General features: G+C 53.0%; 1 protein-coding gene across 1 annotated transcript in view; it reads right to left on the minus strand.

Annotated features, from left to right (window-relative positions):
• VPS52 (VPS52 subunit of GARP complex) overlaps positions 1 to 14,747 on the minus strand; it is a 28,504-nt gene that overhangs the window by 11,716 nt on the left and 2,041 nt on the right. Inside the window, exons 2-14 of the mRNA XM_069746270.1 lie at positions 11,424 to 11,496; positions 11,109 to 11,161; positions 10,682 to 10,757; positions 10,174 to 10,241; positions 9,806 to 9,981; positions 9,168 to 9,318; positions 8,880 to 8,980; positions 7,609 to 7,741; positions 4,234 to 4,291; positions 1,073 to 1,206; positions 795 to 950; positions 531 to 649; positions 122 to 245 (exon numbers count right to left, since the gene is read on the minus strand). Of these exons, the coding sequence (XP_069602371.1) occupies positions 122 to 245; positions 531 to 649; positions 795 to 950; positions 1,073 to 1,206; positions 4,234 to 4,291; positions 7,609 to 7,741; positions 8,880 to 8,980; positions 9,168 to 9,318; positions 9,806 to 9,981; positions 10,174 to 10,241; positions 10,682 to 10,757; positions 11,109 to 11,161; positions 11,424 to 11,496 (1,422 nt within the window). The remainder of the gene's footprint in view (positions 1 to 121; positions 246 to 530; positions 650 to 794; positions 951 to 1,072; positions 1,207 to 4,233; positions 4,292 to 7,608; positions 7,742 to 8,879; positions 8,981 to 9,167; positions 9,319 to 9,805; positions 9,982 to 10,173; positions 10,242 to 10,681; positions 10,758 to 11,108; positions 11,162 to 11,423; positions 11,497 to 14,747) is intronic.

Below are 14,747 nucleotides of genomic sequence, written 5' to 3' on the forward strand. Positions count from 1 at the left end.
ACTGTGTACATACATTACATTACTGATCCTGAGTTACATCCTGTATTATACCCCAGAGCTGCACTCACTATTCTGCTGGTGGCGTATGTAATCCCCGATATATGTCATCCCTGGGTCTTACATAGTGGGGTCTCGTGTCCAGAGTCCCCAGTCTCTGAGGGTCCGTGTTCCGGATACTCTGTATGTTCAGCTCCAGGATATATTGGAAGCGGGGCCACAGCATGTCCAGCAGGGCGTCCCAGTACCTGTCATGGGTGAGAACAATAATTACTGGCAGCCCCAGGAAATCCACCATCACCAGAGCTCCATTCACTTCTATGAGAGCAGAGCAGATCAGGCTACATGGGGTCTGTTTGTCCTCTGTTATCTTGGTAACACATAGCTCTGCCTGTGAGCTGCATACACAGAACGGCACGTTTTCAAATGTGGACTCTTATTTTTGTACCTTTTAGATGCATTAGTGCAATAAGAAATGTCTGCGAACCTGCAGGAGCCTCTAACTACAGGTCTTATGATTCTAGTGGTCTCACTTGTCTATGGCGGGGATGTCCCTCCTCTGCGCGATGCCCTTGAACCGCAGCACAATGTGTATACAGAGGAAGATGGCGATGCTGTCGTAGCAGTCCGACACGTACGAGTCAATGTGCTTCTGTAGATGGAGGAAGAGAATGAAAGTGACCAATCACAGCCCAGCTCTCATTTCCTGCAGCACGGTTGTATCATGAAAGCAGGGCCCTGATTGGTTGCAATGGACTCCACTTTTTCCTTATGAGTAATGTCGGGCATGAACTCACCAGGAACATGGATAAACTCCGGCCCATCACCGTATTGAAGAGCTCCAGTGCGGCCACTCCGCTCACCAGGAAGAAGTCCGAGAGGAAGAGGAATTCCCGGCAGCTGTTGTCCAGGAGGGCGTAGTGCTGACTGCGAAACAGGGACTCAAACGGGTACTGGGGAGAGGACGGGGAGAAGGACACCATCAAATTCCCCCCAAAAACCGATAAGAGGGTCTGTAATCCTCACTATACCCCCCACCCTTCTCTCACAAGCCTCGTCCTGGTCCGTCACTTACTCTGACGTCGCCCCTCTGCGCAGTGTGCGGCACGATGATCGGACCCTCCAGCTCGGTCGGATTGATGATGGCCGCCCTGTTCCCAACGGTAAACACTGTGTTCTTGTTCCGTAATGCCGGCTTGGAGAAGAAGCGTGTCTCAGGGTTAAGGGGAATAAAAGCCGAAAGAGGAGTCGACGTGAGAGAACAACACAAGATAAGCCGCCATTATGGAGGTGCAAGGGGGAGACCAGGATCAGCACAGGTGGGGCACTGTAATACGGCAGAGTTTGGGGTCTTGAAGGGTTTTTCCTCACTTCTGCAGGGGCTAAACTAGGGGGGCACACCGGGCTTGTGCCCAGGATGCAGTGTGTACTATACACACTGTCAGGATTCAGCAGGGTGCAGTGGGCACTATCACATGCCGGTGTGTACTATACACACTGTCAGGATTCAGCAGGCTGCAGTGGGCACTGTGACATGTCAGCGTGTACTATACACATTGTCAGGATTCAGCAGGGTGCAGTGGGCACTGTGACATGCCAGCGTGTACTATACACACTGTCAGGATTCAGCAGGCTGCAGTGGGCACTGTGACATGCCTGCGTGTACTATACATAGTCAGGATTCAGCAGGCTGCAGTGGGCACTGTCACATGCCGGCGTGTACTATACACACTGTCAGGATTCAGCAGGGTGCAGTGGGCACTATCACATGCCGGTGTGTACTATACACACTGTCAGGATTCAGCAGGCTGCAGTAGGCACTGTGACATGTCGGTGTGTACTATACACACTGTCAGGATTCAGCAGGGTGCAGTGGGCACTGTGACATGCCGGCGTGTACTATACACAGTCAGGATTCAGCAGGGTGCAGTGGGCACTATCACATGCCAGTGTGTACTATACACACTGTCAGGATTCAGCAGGCTGCAGTGGGCACTGTGACATGCCGGCGTTTACTATACACATTGTCAGGATTCAGCAGGCTGCAGTGGGCAGTCACATGCCGGCGTGTACTATACACAGTCAGGATTCAGCAGGGTGCAGTGGGCACTGTGACATGCCAGCGTGTACTATACACACTGTCAGGATTCAGCAGGCTGCAGTGGGCACTGTGACATGCCTGCGTGTACTATACATAGTCAGGATTCAGCAGGCTGCAGTGGGCACTGTCACATGCCGGCGTGTACTATACACACTGTCAGGATTCAGCAGGGTGCAGTAGGCACTATCACATGCCGGTGTGTACTATACACACTGTCAGGATTCAGCAGGCTGCAGTAGGCACTGTGACATGTCGGTGTGTACTATACACACTGTCAGGATTCAGCAGGGTGCAGTGGGCACTGTGACATGCCGGCGTGTACTATACACACTGTCAGGATTCAGCAGGCTGCAGTGGGCACTGTGACATGCCTGCGTGTACTATAGTCAGGATTCATCAGGCTGCAGTGGGCACTGTCACATGCCGGCGTGTACTATACACACTGTCAGGATTCAGCAGGCTGCAGTGGGCACTGTCACATGCCGGCGTGCACTATACACACTGTCAGGATTCAGCAGGCTACAGTGGGCACTATCACATGCCAGTGTGTACTATACACACTGTCAGGATTCAGCAGGCTGCAGTGGGCACTGTGACATGCCGGCGTTTACTATACACATTGTCAGAATTCAGCAGGCTGCAGTGGGCAGTCACATGCCGGCGTGTACTATACACAGTCAGGATTCAGCAGGGTGCAGTGGGCACTGTGACATGCCGGTGTGTTCTATACACACTGTCAGGATTCAGCAGGGTGCAGTGGGCACTGTGACATGCCGGTGTGTACTATACACACTGTCATGACTCAGCAGGGTGCACTGGGCACTGTGACATGCCGGCGTGTACTATACATAGTCAGGATTCAGCAGGGTGCAGTGGGCACTGTCACATGCCGGCGTTTACTATACACACTGTCAAGATTCAGCAGGGTGCAGTGGGCACTGTCACATGCCGGTGTGTACTATACAAACTGTCAGGATTCACCAGGGTGCAGTGGGCACTGTGACATGCCGGCGTGTACTATACACACTGTCAGGATTCAGCAGGCTACAGTGAGTACTATCACATGTCGGTGTGTACTATACACACTGTCAGGATTCAGCAGGCTGCAGTGGGCACTGTGACATGCCGGCGTGTACTATACACACTGTCAAGATTCAGCAGGCTACAATGGGCACTATCACATGCCAGTGTGTACTATACACACTGTCAGGATTCAGCAGGCTGCAGTGGGCACTGTCACATGCCGGCATGCACTATACACACTGTCTGGATTCAGCAGGCTACAGTGGGCACTATCACATGCCGGTGTGTACTATACACACTGTCAGGATTCAGCAGGCACTGTGACATGTCGGCGTGTACTATACACACTGTCAAGATTCAGCAGGGTGCAGTGGGCACTGTGACATGCCAGCGTGTACTATACACACTGTCAGGATTCAGCAGGCTGCAGTGGGCACTGTGTCATGCCGGTGTGTACTATACACACTGTCAGAATTCAGAAGGGTGCAGTGGGCAGTGTCACATGCCGGCGTGCACTATACACACTGTCAGGATTCAGCAGGCTGCAGTGGGCACTGTCACATGCCGGCGTGCACTATACACAGTCAGGATTCAGCAGGCTGCAGTGGGCACTGTCACATGCCGGCGTGCACTATACACAGTCAGGATTCAGCAGGGTGCAGTGGGCACTGTCACATGCCGGCATGCACTATACACAGTCAGGATTTAGCAGGCTGCAGTGGGCACTGTCACATGCCAGCGTGCACTATACACACTGTCAGGGTTTAGCAGGGTGCTGGCTCCTGTGGTCGTCATGTGACCATTCGTGCCATTTCAGACTCACAGTCTCGTGCCGACGATCTTCTCTCCCCACGTCCCAGTGACGCTGCGGCCGTACATTGATAGAATTAGGAAGAGCAGCTCGTCGGCAAGAGACCTTAAGTGTGAAAATTTTAGCCCCAGGTGCAGGAAAACCAAGCTTGGCCTCTGACTTCTGCCTGCAGAGCTGAGTGCAGCCATTGAGGTTTACAGGGCAGCAGAATAAAGCCCCCGACGTCGCTGTGAACCCCCGACATGTGGACCCAGATGAGTGACGCCAGGTGGGACCGGCCCGGGGACAGGGACCAGGATATCTTTTTTGGCCGTGTCTTCAATGCCCATCAGGTCGTCTTTCTCTGCAACTTCCTCGTACTGAAATAAAACGAAAAAGAAAGAAGAGCAGACAAGATGAGAGGAGAATAATGTCCTCATCACACCCCAGAGCAGCAATCACACCCTAGTCATACACTGCTCACACACCTATGTTATAGCGGTGCATGATCCACGATCGGTCCTGTGTACCGCACCCATTACTGGACACGGCGGCGGCCACATTCCCACGTGTCCAGTGACTGCAGAGGTAGATGACGTGCTGGGGACATGATTCCGCCCATGGGTCCGTCCTGTGTGTCACCTCCGCACGTGTCCTTATATAACCAGGGGGATATCACGCCATGTTTAGACCTATGGATGCGCTGCACAGGGCTGATCATGCTCTATACCCTCCATACTGGAGGCTGCTCTACCCAATGCCAGAAGGTTCAATCTGTGACACATTATTATACTGCGTCAATTCCAAATAAGTTGGGACACTGTGTAAAACGTGCATAAAACAAAAATACCACGAGGAAATCTCTGGTCTCAATATTTTATCACACAGAACAGATCAGAAGGTGAATGTCGGACATTTTCCATTTGATTTGAAAAAAATTAACTTATTTAAAAATTGATGGCGGCGAAACATCTCAGATCAGTTGTGTCTGTGCCGTGTCCATCAGTGAGCCTGGGAAAGTGACCAACATTGGGCTCGGGCAGGGACCATCATTGAGCCCAGGCCGTGACCATTATGCCAGGGCCGTGTCCACCATCATTAAGCCCAGACAGTGACTGCCATTGAGTCCAGGCAGTGACCACCATTGCGCCTGGGCCGTGTCCACCATTGTGCCTGCACAGTGACCACCATTGAGCCCGGAAAGTGACCACCATTGTGCCTGGACTGTGCCCACAATTGTTCTTGGGCCATGTCCACCATTGCGCCTGAGCATTGTCCACCATTGTGCCTGGGCCTTGTCCACCATTGTGCAGCATCCTCTCTTCTAACAGTCTGTAAAAATTGGGGAAATGAGGAGAAAGTTGTCGCAGCTTTGGGAGAGGAACTCATTTTCTGCAGAGCAGTGCTGCTGTGTTAAATACACAAGACCTTTCCTGAAATGGACATTGTCTGGATGGAGCAAATGTTGTTCTATCAACTCTATAGAACGCTCAGCATTGATGGCACCCTTCAGGTTTACTGCCTCTGACATAGGCACTAACAAGCTAGATGGTCCCTCTCCGCGATAACAAGCTGGATGGTCCCTCTCCTCGATAACAAGCTGGATGGTCCCTCTCCTCGATAACAAGCTAGATTGTCCCTCTCCTCGATAACAAGCTGGATGGTTCCTCTCCGCGATAACAAGCTGGATGGTCCCTCTCCTCGATAACAAGCTGGATGGTCCCTCTCCTCGATAACAAGCTAGATTGTCCCTCTCCTCGATAACAAGCTGGATGGTCCCTCTCCTCGATAACAAGCTAGATTGTCCCTCTCCTCGATAACAAGCTGGATGGTCCCTCTCCTCGATAACAAGCTAGATTGTCCCTCTCCTCAATAACAAACTGGATGGTCCCTCTCCTCGATAACAAGCTGGATGGTCCCTCTCCTCGATAACAAGCTGGATGGTCCCTCTCCTCGATAACAAGCTAGATTGTCCCTCTCCTCGATAACAAGCTGGATGGTCCCTCTCCTCGATAACAAGCTGGATGGTCCCTCTCCTCGATAACAAGCTGGTTGTTCCCGCTCATCGATAACAAGCTGGATGGTCGCTCTTTTCCCGAGTCCGCAGATTTCCATAAAGAATCTCACGTTTTGATTCATCTGACCACAGAACAATTTTACATTTTGCCTCAGTCCATTATAAATGAGCTTTGACCCAGAGTAGAAAACAATGTTTCTGGATTGTGCGGATATTTTACTTCTTCTTCTTTACATGATAGAGCTTTACCGTACATTTGGAGTTTGCACGGTGACCTGTGATCACAGATTTTTCATCCTGGAAGTATTCCTGAGCCTGTGCAGTGGTTTCCTTGACGGAACCATGCCCATCTGTAATGCAGGGCCGCCTGATGGCCCGTAGATTGCGAGAATCCAATACTGAGCGTCGGCCTTGTCCCTTCTGGACATGGATTTCACCACAATCTTCTAACAATATTATGCGCTGTACATTGTGGATTTACAAAGTCTTTACAATTTTGTGTTGTGGAACATTGTTATGAAATTGTTCCAGCATTTTTAGCTGCAGTTGTTCTCAGATTAGTGACCTCCGACCATCTTTACTCCTGGGAGACTCTGCCTCTCTCACATGCTCTGTTTATACACTGTCATGTGACTGGAGAATTAGCACCATTTAGTTTTCCAGATGTTTCTTAATCCTGTCACAAAATGTGTTGCTGGAAAAATGTCCAATGTTCATTGTTTGATCTGTTCTATGTTCCCATGTGAATAATAAAAGGCGAGAGGAGATTTTCCAAATCATTGCATTCTACTCTCTTTATATTTTACACAGCGTCCTAACTTTTTGGGATTAGGGGTTGCATATTAGTTCCCTTCATCTTCTCTGCCGCTGCTCATCAGTCATTTCCCCCATTGCTCCTTTCTGCTGCTGCTCATCAGTCATTTCCCCCATTGCTCCTTTCTGCTGCTGCTCATCAGTCATTTCTCCCATTGCTCCTTTCTGCCGCTGCTCATCAGTCATTTCCCCATTGCTCCTTTCTGCCGCTGCTCATCTGTCATTTCCCCCATTGCTCCTTTCTGCCGCTGCCCATCTGTCATTTCCCCCATTGCCCCTTTCTGCTGCTGCTCATGTCATTTCCCCCATTGCTCCTTTCTGCCACTGCTCATCAGTCATTTCCCCCATTGCTCCTTTCTGCTGCTGCTCATCTGTCATTTCCCCCATTGCTCCTTTCTGCCGCTGCTCATCAGTCATTTCCCCCATTGCTCCTTTCTGCCGCTGCTAATCTGTCATTTCCCCCATTGCTCCTTTCTGCCGCTGCTCATCTGTCATTTCCCCCATTGCTCCTTTCTGCTGCTGCTCATCAGTCATTTCCCCATTGCTCCTTTCTGCTGCTGCTCATCTGTAATTTCCCCCATTGCTTCTTTCTGCCGTTGCTCATCAGTCATTTCCCCCATTGCTCCTTTCTGCCGTTGCTCATCAGTCATTTCCCCCATTGCTCCTTTCTGCTCCTGCTCATCTGTCATTTCCCCCATTGCTCCTTTCTGCCGCTGCTCATCAGTCATTTCCTCCATTGCTCCTTTCTGCTGCTGCTCATCAGTCATTTCCCCATTGCTCCTTTCTGCCGCTGCTCATCAGTCATTTCCCAAATTGCTCCTTTCTGCTGCTGCTCATCAGTCATTTCCCCCTTTGGTCCCTTCTCACCTGCACTTTCATCAGGCGGCTGGTGTAAGATTTGAAGTAGGACAAGTAGACTTTGCTCATGGTCTCCATATACTCGTCCTGGATCTCCTGCGCCACGGATCTCTCGTTCCCCAGGAGGAATTGATAGAAGAACCTGCAAACAAGTAATAATATGGATACAGAGCATGGCGGATCTTTCCAACCATAGATGTGGCATTATAGCGTTGGATGTATGAGAGAAGAGGTCACACTGTATGGCACCATACTGTACTGGGTGCCAGACTGTACAGGGCACCATACTATACCGGCCATCACACTGTATTGGGAGTCATAGTGTGCCGGGAGCCATACTGCGACGAGCACAATACTGTATAGGGTGCCATATCGTACCAGGAGCCATTTTGTACAAGGCGCCATACTATACCGGGCACTATATTGTACCAAGCACCATACTGTACAGGGCCCCATACTATACTGGGCAGTATACTGTACAGGGTACCACACTGTATTGGGAACCATAGTGTGCCAGGCGCCATACTGTACCCGGCGACACACTGTATAGGGTCCAATAGTGCCGGTGGTGCCATGAAAGACAGCAGATGCTTCCAGGACAGTAATATTGATGAGCAGCCCTTAGGATATATCCGACCATTGGGGTCCGACTCCAGTTGCGGCAGCTGCAGCCTCTTCGGTATTTATCAGGTGCGTCTCCGTGTATTTCGTACCAGTTGTGTCGGGTGTTACGTCTTGGCCTCATTTACCAGGATTGGTCACTATAATAAACGTGACACCGTGCAGCGTTCACCACTCAGCTGATTGCAGAGGTGCCAGGAGCCCCCCATCAATCTACTACTGATGGCCTACAGAAGGGTAGGACATCAATATAGAAGTCCCAGACACCCCTTTAAGAGCAGTGAATGCTGGGAGACACAAGGACTGAGCTGTAATAAGATGGATGCAATGATATCAAGCATTAATAATTGACTAGTAACAACCAGGGAGACAGAACCAACCATCATGGGAGAGCGGCTCAGGGCTCCAGACCCTGCACATTGTGGGACATTACTAGTGGTCCTACGTGGGCGGACAATAACATCGCTGCTTTGGTTTAGTAGTGATCCCCCATCTTACCTTTCCTTTTGGGAGAATCTCTCCTCTGAGGTGTAGGAGGATCGCCATGAGAGCCAATATGTCCGCGCTCAAGGAGGACAGAGGCACTATCACTTTTGGGTGGAGAATACCTTATTGCTACTTGCAGGGTAAATCATTGCGACAGATATCTCCGGACTCACCGGTATTTGAGCAGTGCATTCTGGGGAATCTGGTAATTCGTCATCGGTTTCCGGAAGGAGTAGATCTTCTGCAGAATGAACTCACGAACTTTAGCTACGGCCTGAAATCCACAAAAGATCAATAACCAGGAGGATTATACAAAGTGACAGAAATAAGGACACACAGCAGCGACCTGTACACGGCGGGGGCTCAGGACGAACACAGACAACATCTCTGTACAGGGGAGAGCGCTGCTCTGGAGGCAGAAACACCAATAGAGGAGATCCAGAAAATGGCGTAACACTGACCTTTATCTTCAGCTTGTGCAGCGTGTCCTGTACGTCCCCGCAAGCCTGAGTGTCGCTGAACGCCTGCTCCTTCACATAATTTATCTTATTGTTCAGCTCCTGCAACTGCTCCACAAACTGCTGCTCTGTGACCGGGACGTCCAGGATCACACTGCAACCGAGAGAAATGTGGGGGTCTGAGCCTCCACCGGGTGAGCGACCTGTCAGCGACTGTCTGTGGTATCTGCATGATCATGAAGGTGCGTGCCCTCACCGGGTATCCCTGTGTGTGCACGTAGTCCCCAGGGGTCTCTACGTGTGCATGTTCACACTCACCGGGGGTCTGTGTGCGTGCTCACCATCACCAGAGGTCCATGTGCATGTTCACACTCACCAGGGGTCTCTATGTGTGCATGTTCACACTCACCGGGGGTCTGTGTGCGTGCACACCATCACCAGAGGTCCATGTGCATGTTCACAGTCACCAGGGGTCTCTATGTGTGCATGATCACAGCCATCATGGTACGTGTGTGTGCTTACAGTCACCAGAGGTCCATGTGCCCGCACACCATCACAAGGGGTCCATGTGCAAGCACACTATCACCAGGGGTCCCCGTCTGTGCGTGCAGTCTCCCATCCCCTGTACATGGCGCACTTACCTTATCATGGTGTTGGGGATGATCAGCTCATCGACCAGCTCGCTCAGTTCACTCCTCACAGTCTGGCGGTTTTTCAGCTTTATATTCATAGCTAGTGACATCTCCTGTAAGGACTGGATCTCTGAGCTGATGGAGCTGAGGTCAGACTGGAAGCCGCCCAGCATGAGGCCCATCCTCTGGGAAAGCAACACATGGAGTCAGAAAAACATAATATCAGGAGAAAGGAGAAGACATCATGGCAGATACCGACCAAGGAAGTGGCCGCAGTCATCACCCGCACTAACAATATAAGGTGGTGGCACCACAAGACACTATGCTCACATCTGAGCACGTGGATACAGCAGTGCTGTAACTGTAGAGACTCTCACCTCCAGAATGGCGTCGCAGGCGATGATCTGGGTATGCAGGGAGGCGATGTTCTGACTTTGCTCAATATCTACAAACAAGCTGAGGAAAACTGACACAAAGCTAAGAGTAAAATACAAGACAGGAGGACGGGACGGTCGGGAGGACGGGGCGGTCAGGAGGATGGGACGGTCGGGAGGACGGGATGGTCAAGAGGACAAGACGGTTGGGAGGATGGGGTGGTCAGGAGGACGGGACGGTCGGGAGGATGGGACGGTCAGGAGGACAGGACAGTCAGGAAGACTGGACGGTCAAGATGACGGGACGGTCGGGAGGATGGGACGGTCAGGAGGACAGGACGGTCAGGAGAACGGGACAGTCAAGAGGACGAGACGCCCGAGAGGATGGGACGGTCAGGAGGACGGGACAGTCGGGAGGACGGGACGACGGGACGGCTGGGAAGATGGGACGGTCGGGAGGACGGGATGGTCAGGAGGATGGTCGGGTTGATCCCAGCCAGGGGAAGGATACAGTCTTTGATGGACACATGTTCTATCTGCTGCAGCTCCAGCTCCACCTGCTTAGAGTACTGTCTGAGGTCCACACCCTGAGAGCGGCAGAGGACGAATCCGCCGGCACAAAGGTGAAGAAAACAGAAACAACTATTAATGGAAATCACATAGAGAACTTTCCCGCTCTCGGCTCTGGGCACAGACGTTGGGGGGTGTTTACACCGTGCGGTACGGCTGCGGTATTACTGCTGAACAGCAGCAGAAACAAATACAACCGCAGAAACCCACAGAGCAGTAATGGCGCAACTCCACCCCACAGTGCGGAAATACCCCCGATACACTGCGACGAGCAATATATGATAGACATTCACTGACACCAAGCGAAAAGTGACATAAACCAGACAGCAGAAAACCGCTGACCATGATATCGTCTGTACAACACTCACCGTCTTCAAGGCCTCCTGCACGAGGGCGTCCTCCAGGTTCTCCTGAATGTGGACTGAGCGGAGAAATGGACATATAAGCAGGAAGGAGGGAAGAGACGGCGATCACCACCGGGCCCCTCAGAGAGGACCACCCACCCCCACAGAGATGAGGAGACTCAGGCTGATAAAGTCGCCTTTAATCTACTGCGTCCTCCGTGCCACCCCTCCCCCGCCGCTGGCTTCCATTTATACTGGGGTCCCTCATCTTCATTAGGACCCGGGAACAGCAGAAAAATACAGAGGTGGAGGGAAGATGGGAGAGGAGCGGATACTCACTGCTCACGGTGTCCAGAGTCAGGTCATCAGAGGTCAGGTCCAGATCTCCGAGGTTCAGGGTCAATTCCTCCATCTGGAAGGAAAGAGCAGAGGTCAGAACAGAGGTACAATGGCCGCCGTGCAGGTAACGCCAGCAGATGTAACGTCATGGGGGCAGGAACCAACTAAATAACCAAAGCAACTTAACCAATACAACAAAGCAATAACCAATACAACAAATGTATGAGAACGGCATCACATGGCGCGGTATGTCCCCATAACTGCCCACGGGGAGTAAGTGGCGGGATAACGAGCCACGGGGGGGCTTAGTCTAATTAGTGCGACCGCTGCACGTTACTTGCTGGATGTCAGCCGAATGGAACATCAGTGGTCAGGAAGTCATCATGTCCGATTCCACCACAGCAGCAGCACCAGAGTGCGGGGGGTTAAGGATGTTATCCGCTACTTTATCATTGATAACCTATCCTTAGTATAAATCATCAATGTCTGATCGATCGGGGTCTGACACTCGCACTCCCACCGATCAGCCGGCCAGAGCTGCTCCATCTTCTGATAGTGGCTGAGGCCGGTACTGCACATCTGCCTCCGACCTCCTATTGATGTGAATAGGATGTGGATGTGCAGTACCGACCACAGCCACAATCAGAAGACGGAGCAGCTATTGGGACGTTCCGGCCGGCGGCCACCAGACAACCACAGCTCAGACACGAGTTCTGGCACGCGACAGCTCGGATACGGGGTCCAACATGCAACATCTCAGACGAGGGGTCCGGCATGTGACAGCCCAGACAAGGGGTCCGGCACGCGACAGCCCAGACAAGGGGTCCGGCACGCGACAGCCCAGACAAGGGGTCCGGCACGCAACAGCCCAGACGAGGGGTCCGGCACACGACAGTTCAGAGGAGGGGTCTGGCACATAACAGTTCAGACGTGAGTTCTGGCATGCGACAGCTCAGTTACGGGGTCCGGCATGGGACAGATCAGACGAAGGTTCAGGCATGCAACAGCCCCGATGAGTGGTCCAGCATGTGACAGTTCAGACGTGAGTTCTGACGTGCAGGCAGGTTAGACAAGGGATCTGGCATGTGACAGCTTAGATGAGGCGTAAGGCATGCGACAGCTCAGACACAGGGTCCGACATGCGACAGCTCAGACGCAGGGTCCGACATGCGACAGCTCAGACGCACGGTCCGGCATGCGACAGCTCAGACGCAAGGTTCGACATGCGACAGCTCAGACGCGGGGTGCGACATGCGACAGCTCAGACGCGGGGTTCGACATGCGACAGCTCAGACGTGGGGCTCGACATGCGACAGCTCAGATGCGGGGTCTGACATGTGACAGCTCAGACGCGGGGTCCAGCATGTGACAGCTCAGACGCGGGGTTCGACATGCGACAGCTCAGACGTGGGGTTCGACATGCGACAGCTCAGACGTGGGGCTCGACATGCGACAGCTCAGACGTGGGGTTCGACATGCGACAGCTCAGACGCAGACGCGGGGTTCGACATGCGACAGCTCAGACGTGGGGCTCGACATGCGACAGCTCATACCCGGGGTATGACATGCGACAGCTCAGACGCGGGGTATGACATGCGACAGCTCAGACACGGGGTTCGACATGCGACAGCTCAGACGTGGGGTTCAACATGCGACAGCTCAGACACGGGGTCCGACATGCGACAGATCAGACGCAGGGTCCGGAATGCGACAGCTCAGACGCGGGATCTGGCATACGACAGCTCAGACGCAAGGTTCGACATGCGACAGCTCAGACGCGGGGTGCGACATGCGACAGCTCAGACGTGGGGCTCGACATGCGACAGCTCAGATGCGGGGTCTGACATGCGACAGCTCAGACGCGGGGTCCAGCATATGACAGCTCAGACGCGGGGTTCGACATGCGACAGCTCAGACGTGGGGTTCGACATGCGACAGCTCAGAAGTGGGGCTCGACATGCGACAGCTCAGACGCGGGGTATGACATGTGACAGCTCAGACGCGGGGTTAGACATGCGACAGCACAGACGCGGGGTTCGACATGCGACAGCTCAGACGCGGGGTTCGACATGCGACAACTCAGACGTGGGGTTCGACATGCGACAGCTCAGACGCGGGGTCTGACATGTGACAGCTCAGACGCGGGGTATGACATGCGACAGCTCAGACGCAGGGTCCAATAAGCGACAGCTCAGACGTGGGGTCCAGCATGCGACAGCTCAGACGCGGGGTATGACATGCGACAGCTCAGACGCGGGGTCCAATAAGCGACAGCTCAGACGTGGGGTTCGACATGCAACAGCTCAGACGTGGGGTCCGGCATGCGACAGCTCAGATGCGGGATGCGACAGCTCAGACGCGGGGTCTGACATGCGACAGCTCAGACGCGGGGTCCAATAAGCGACAGCTCAGATGCGGGGTCCGGCATGCGACAGCTCAGACGTGGGGTCCGGCATGCGACAGCTCAGACGCGGGGTCCAATAAGCGACAGCTCAGACGTGGGGTCCGGCATGCGACAGCTCAGATGCGGGGTCCGGCATGCGACAGCTCAGACGTGGGGTTCGACATGCGACAACACAGATGGGGGGTTGTCCAGCACGCGACGGGCTGGACAGGGGGGTCCTGCCCTGCGTTTCGTAGTCTCTGCCTTCATGCTGTGGACACAGGAGCAGATCAGTTGTTACAATCTATCAGTCCAGGATTGTCCAGCCTGGATACAATTGTAACAAACCTTCAGCTGTGACAGCCACCAGTCCTGATGGGATAACGAGTCAGGGATGGTGACTGGTCCCTGCTGACAGCACATCGGGAGGACGGTACAAAGCTTCACTGTTACTTATATAAAGCCCATACTGTAAGACATGATAGGAGTTGTAGTCCTCTGCACCTGTCTGCAGTATTAGCCGAGGAATCCCCATCCTCAGCAGGTGGCACTGCCCGGGGACAACGAGTAATTATTGACCATCCCCCATCAGAGCAGAGACACAGGACAACCAATCCCATCAGAGCAGAGACACAGGACAATCACCCCCATCAGAGCACACACACAGGACAATCACCCCCATCAGAGTAGACACACAGGACAACCACCCCCATCAGAGCACACACACAGGACAACCACCCCCATCAGAGCAGATACAGGGCAACCACCCCCATCAGAGCAGAGACACAGGACAATCACCCCCATCAGAGCAGAGACACAGGTCAACCTCCCCCATCAGAGCAGAGACACAGGACAATCACCCCCATCAGAGCAGAGACACAGGACAACCACCCCCATCAGAGCAGACATACAGGACAACCACCCCCATCAGAGCAGACACA

This window comes from Ranitomeya imitator, chromosome 2, assembly GCF_032444005.1.
Source record: "Ranitomeya imitator isolate aRanImi1 chromosome 2, aRanImi1.pri, whole genome shotgun sequence".
Taxonomy (NCBI): Eukaryota; Metazoa; Chordata; class Amphibia; order Anura; family Dendrobatidae; genus Ranitomeya; species Ranitomeya imitator.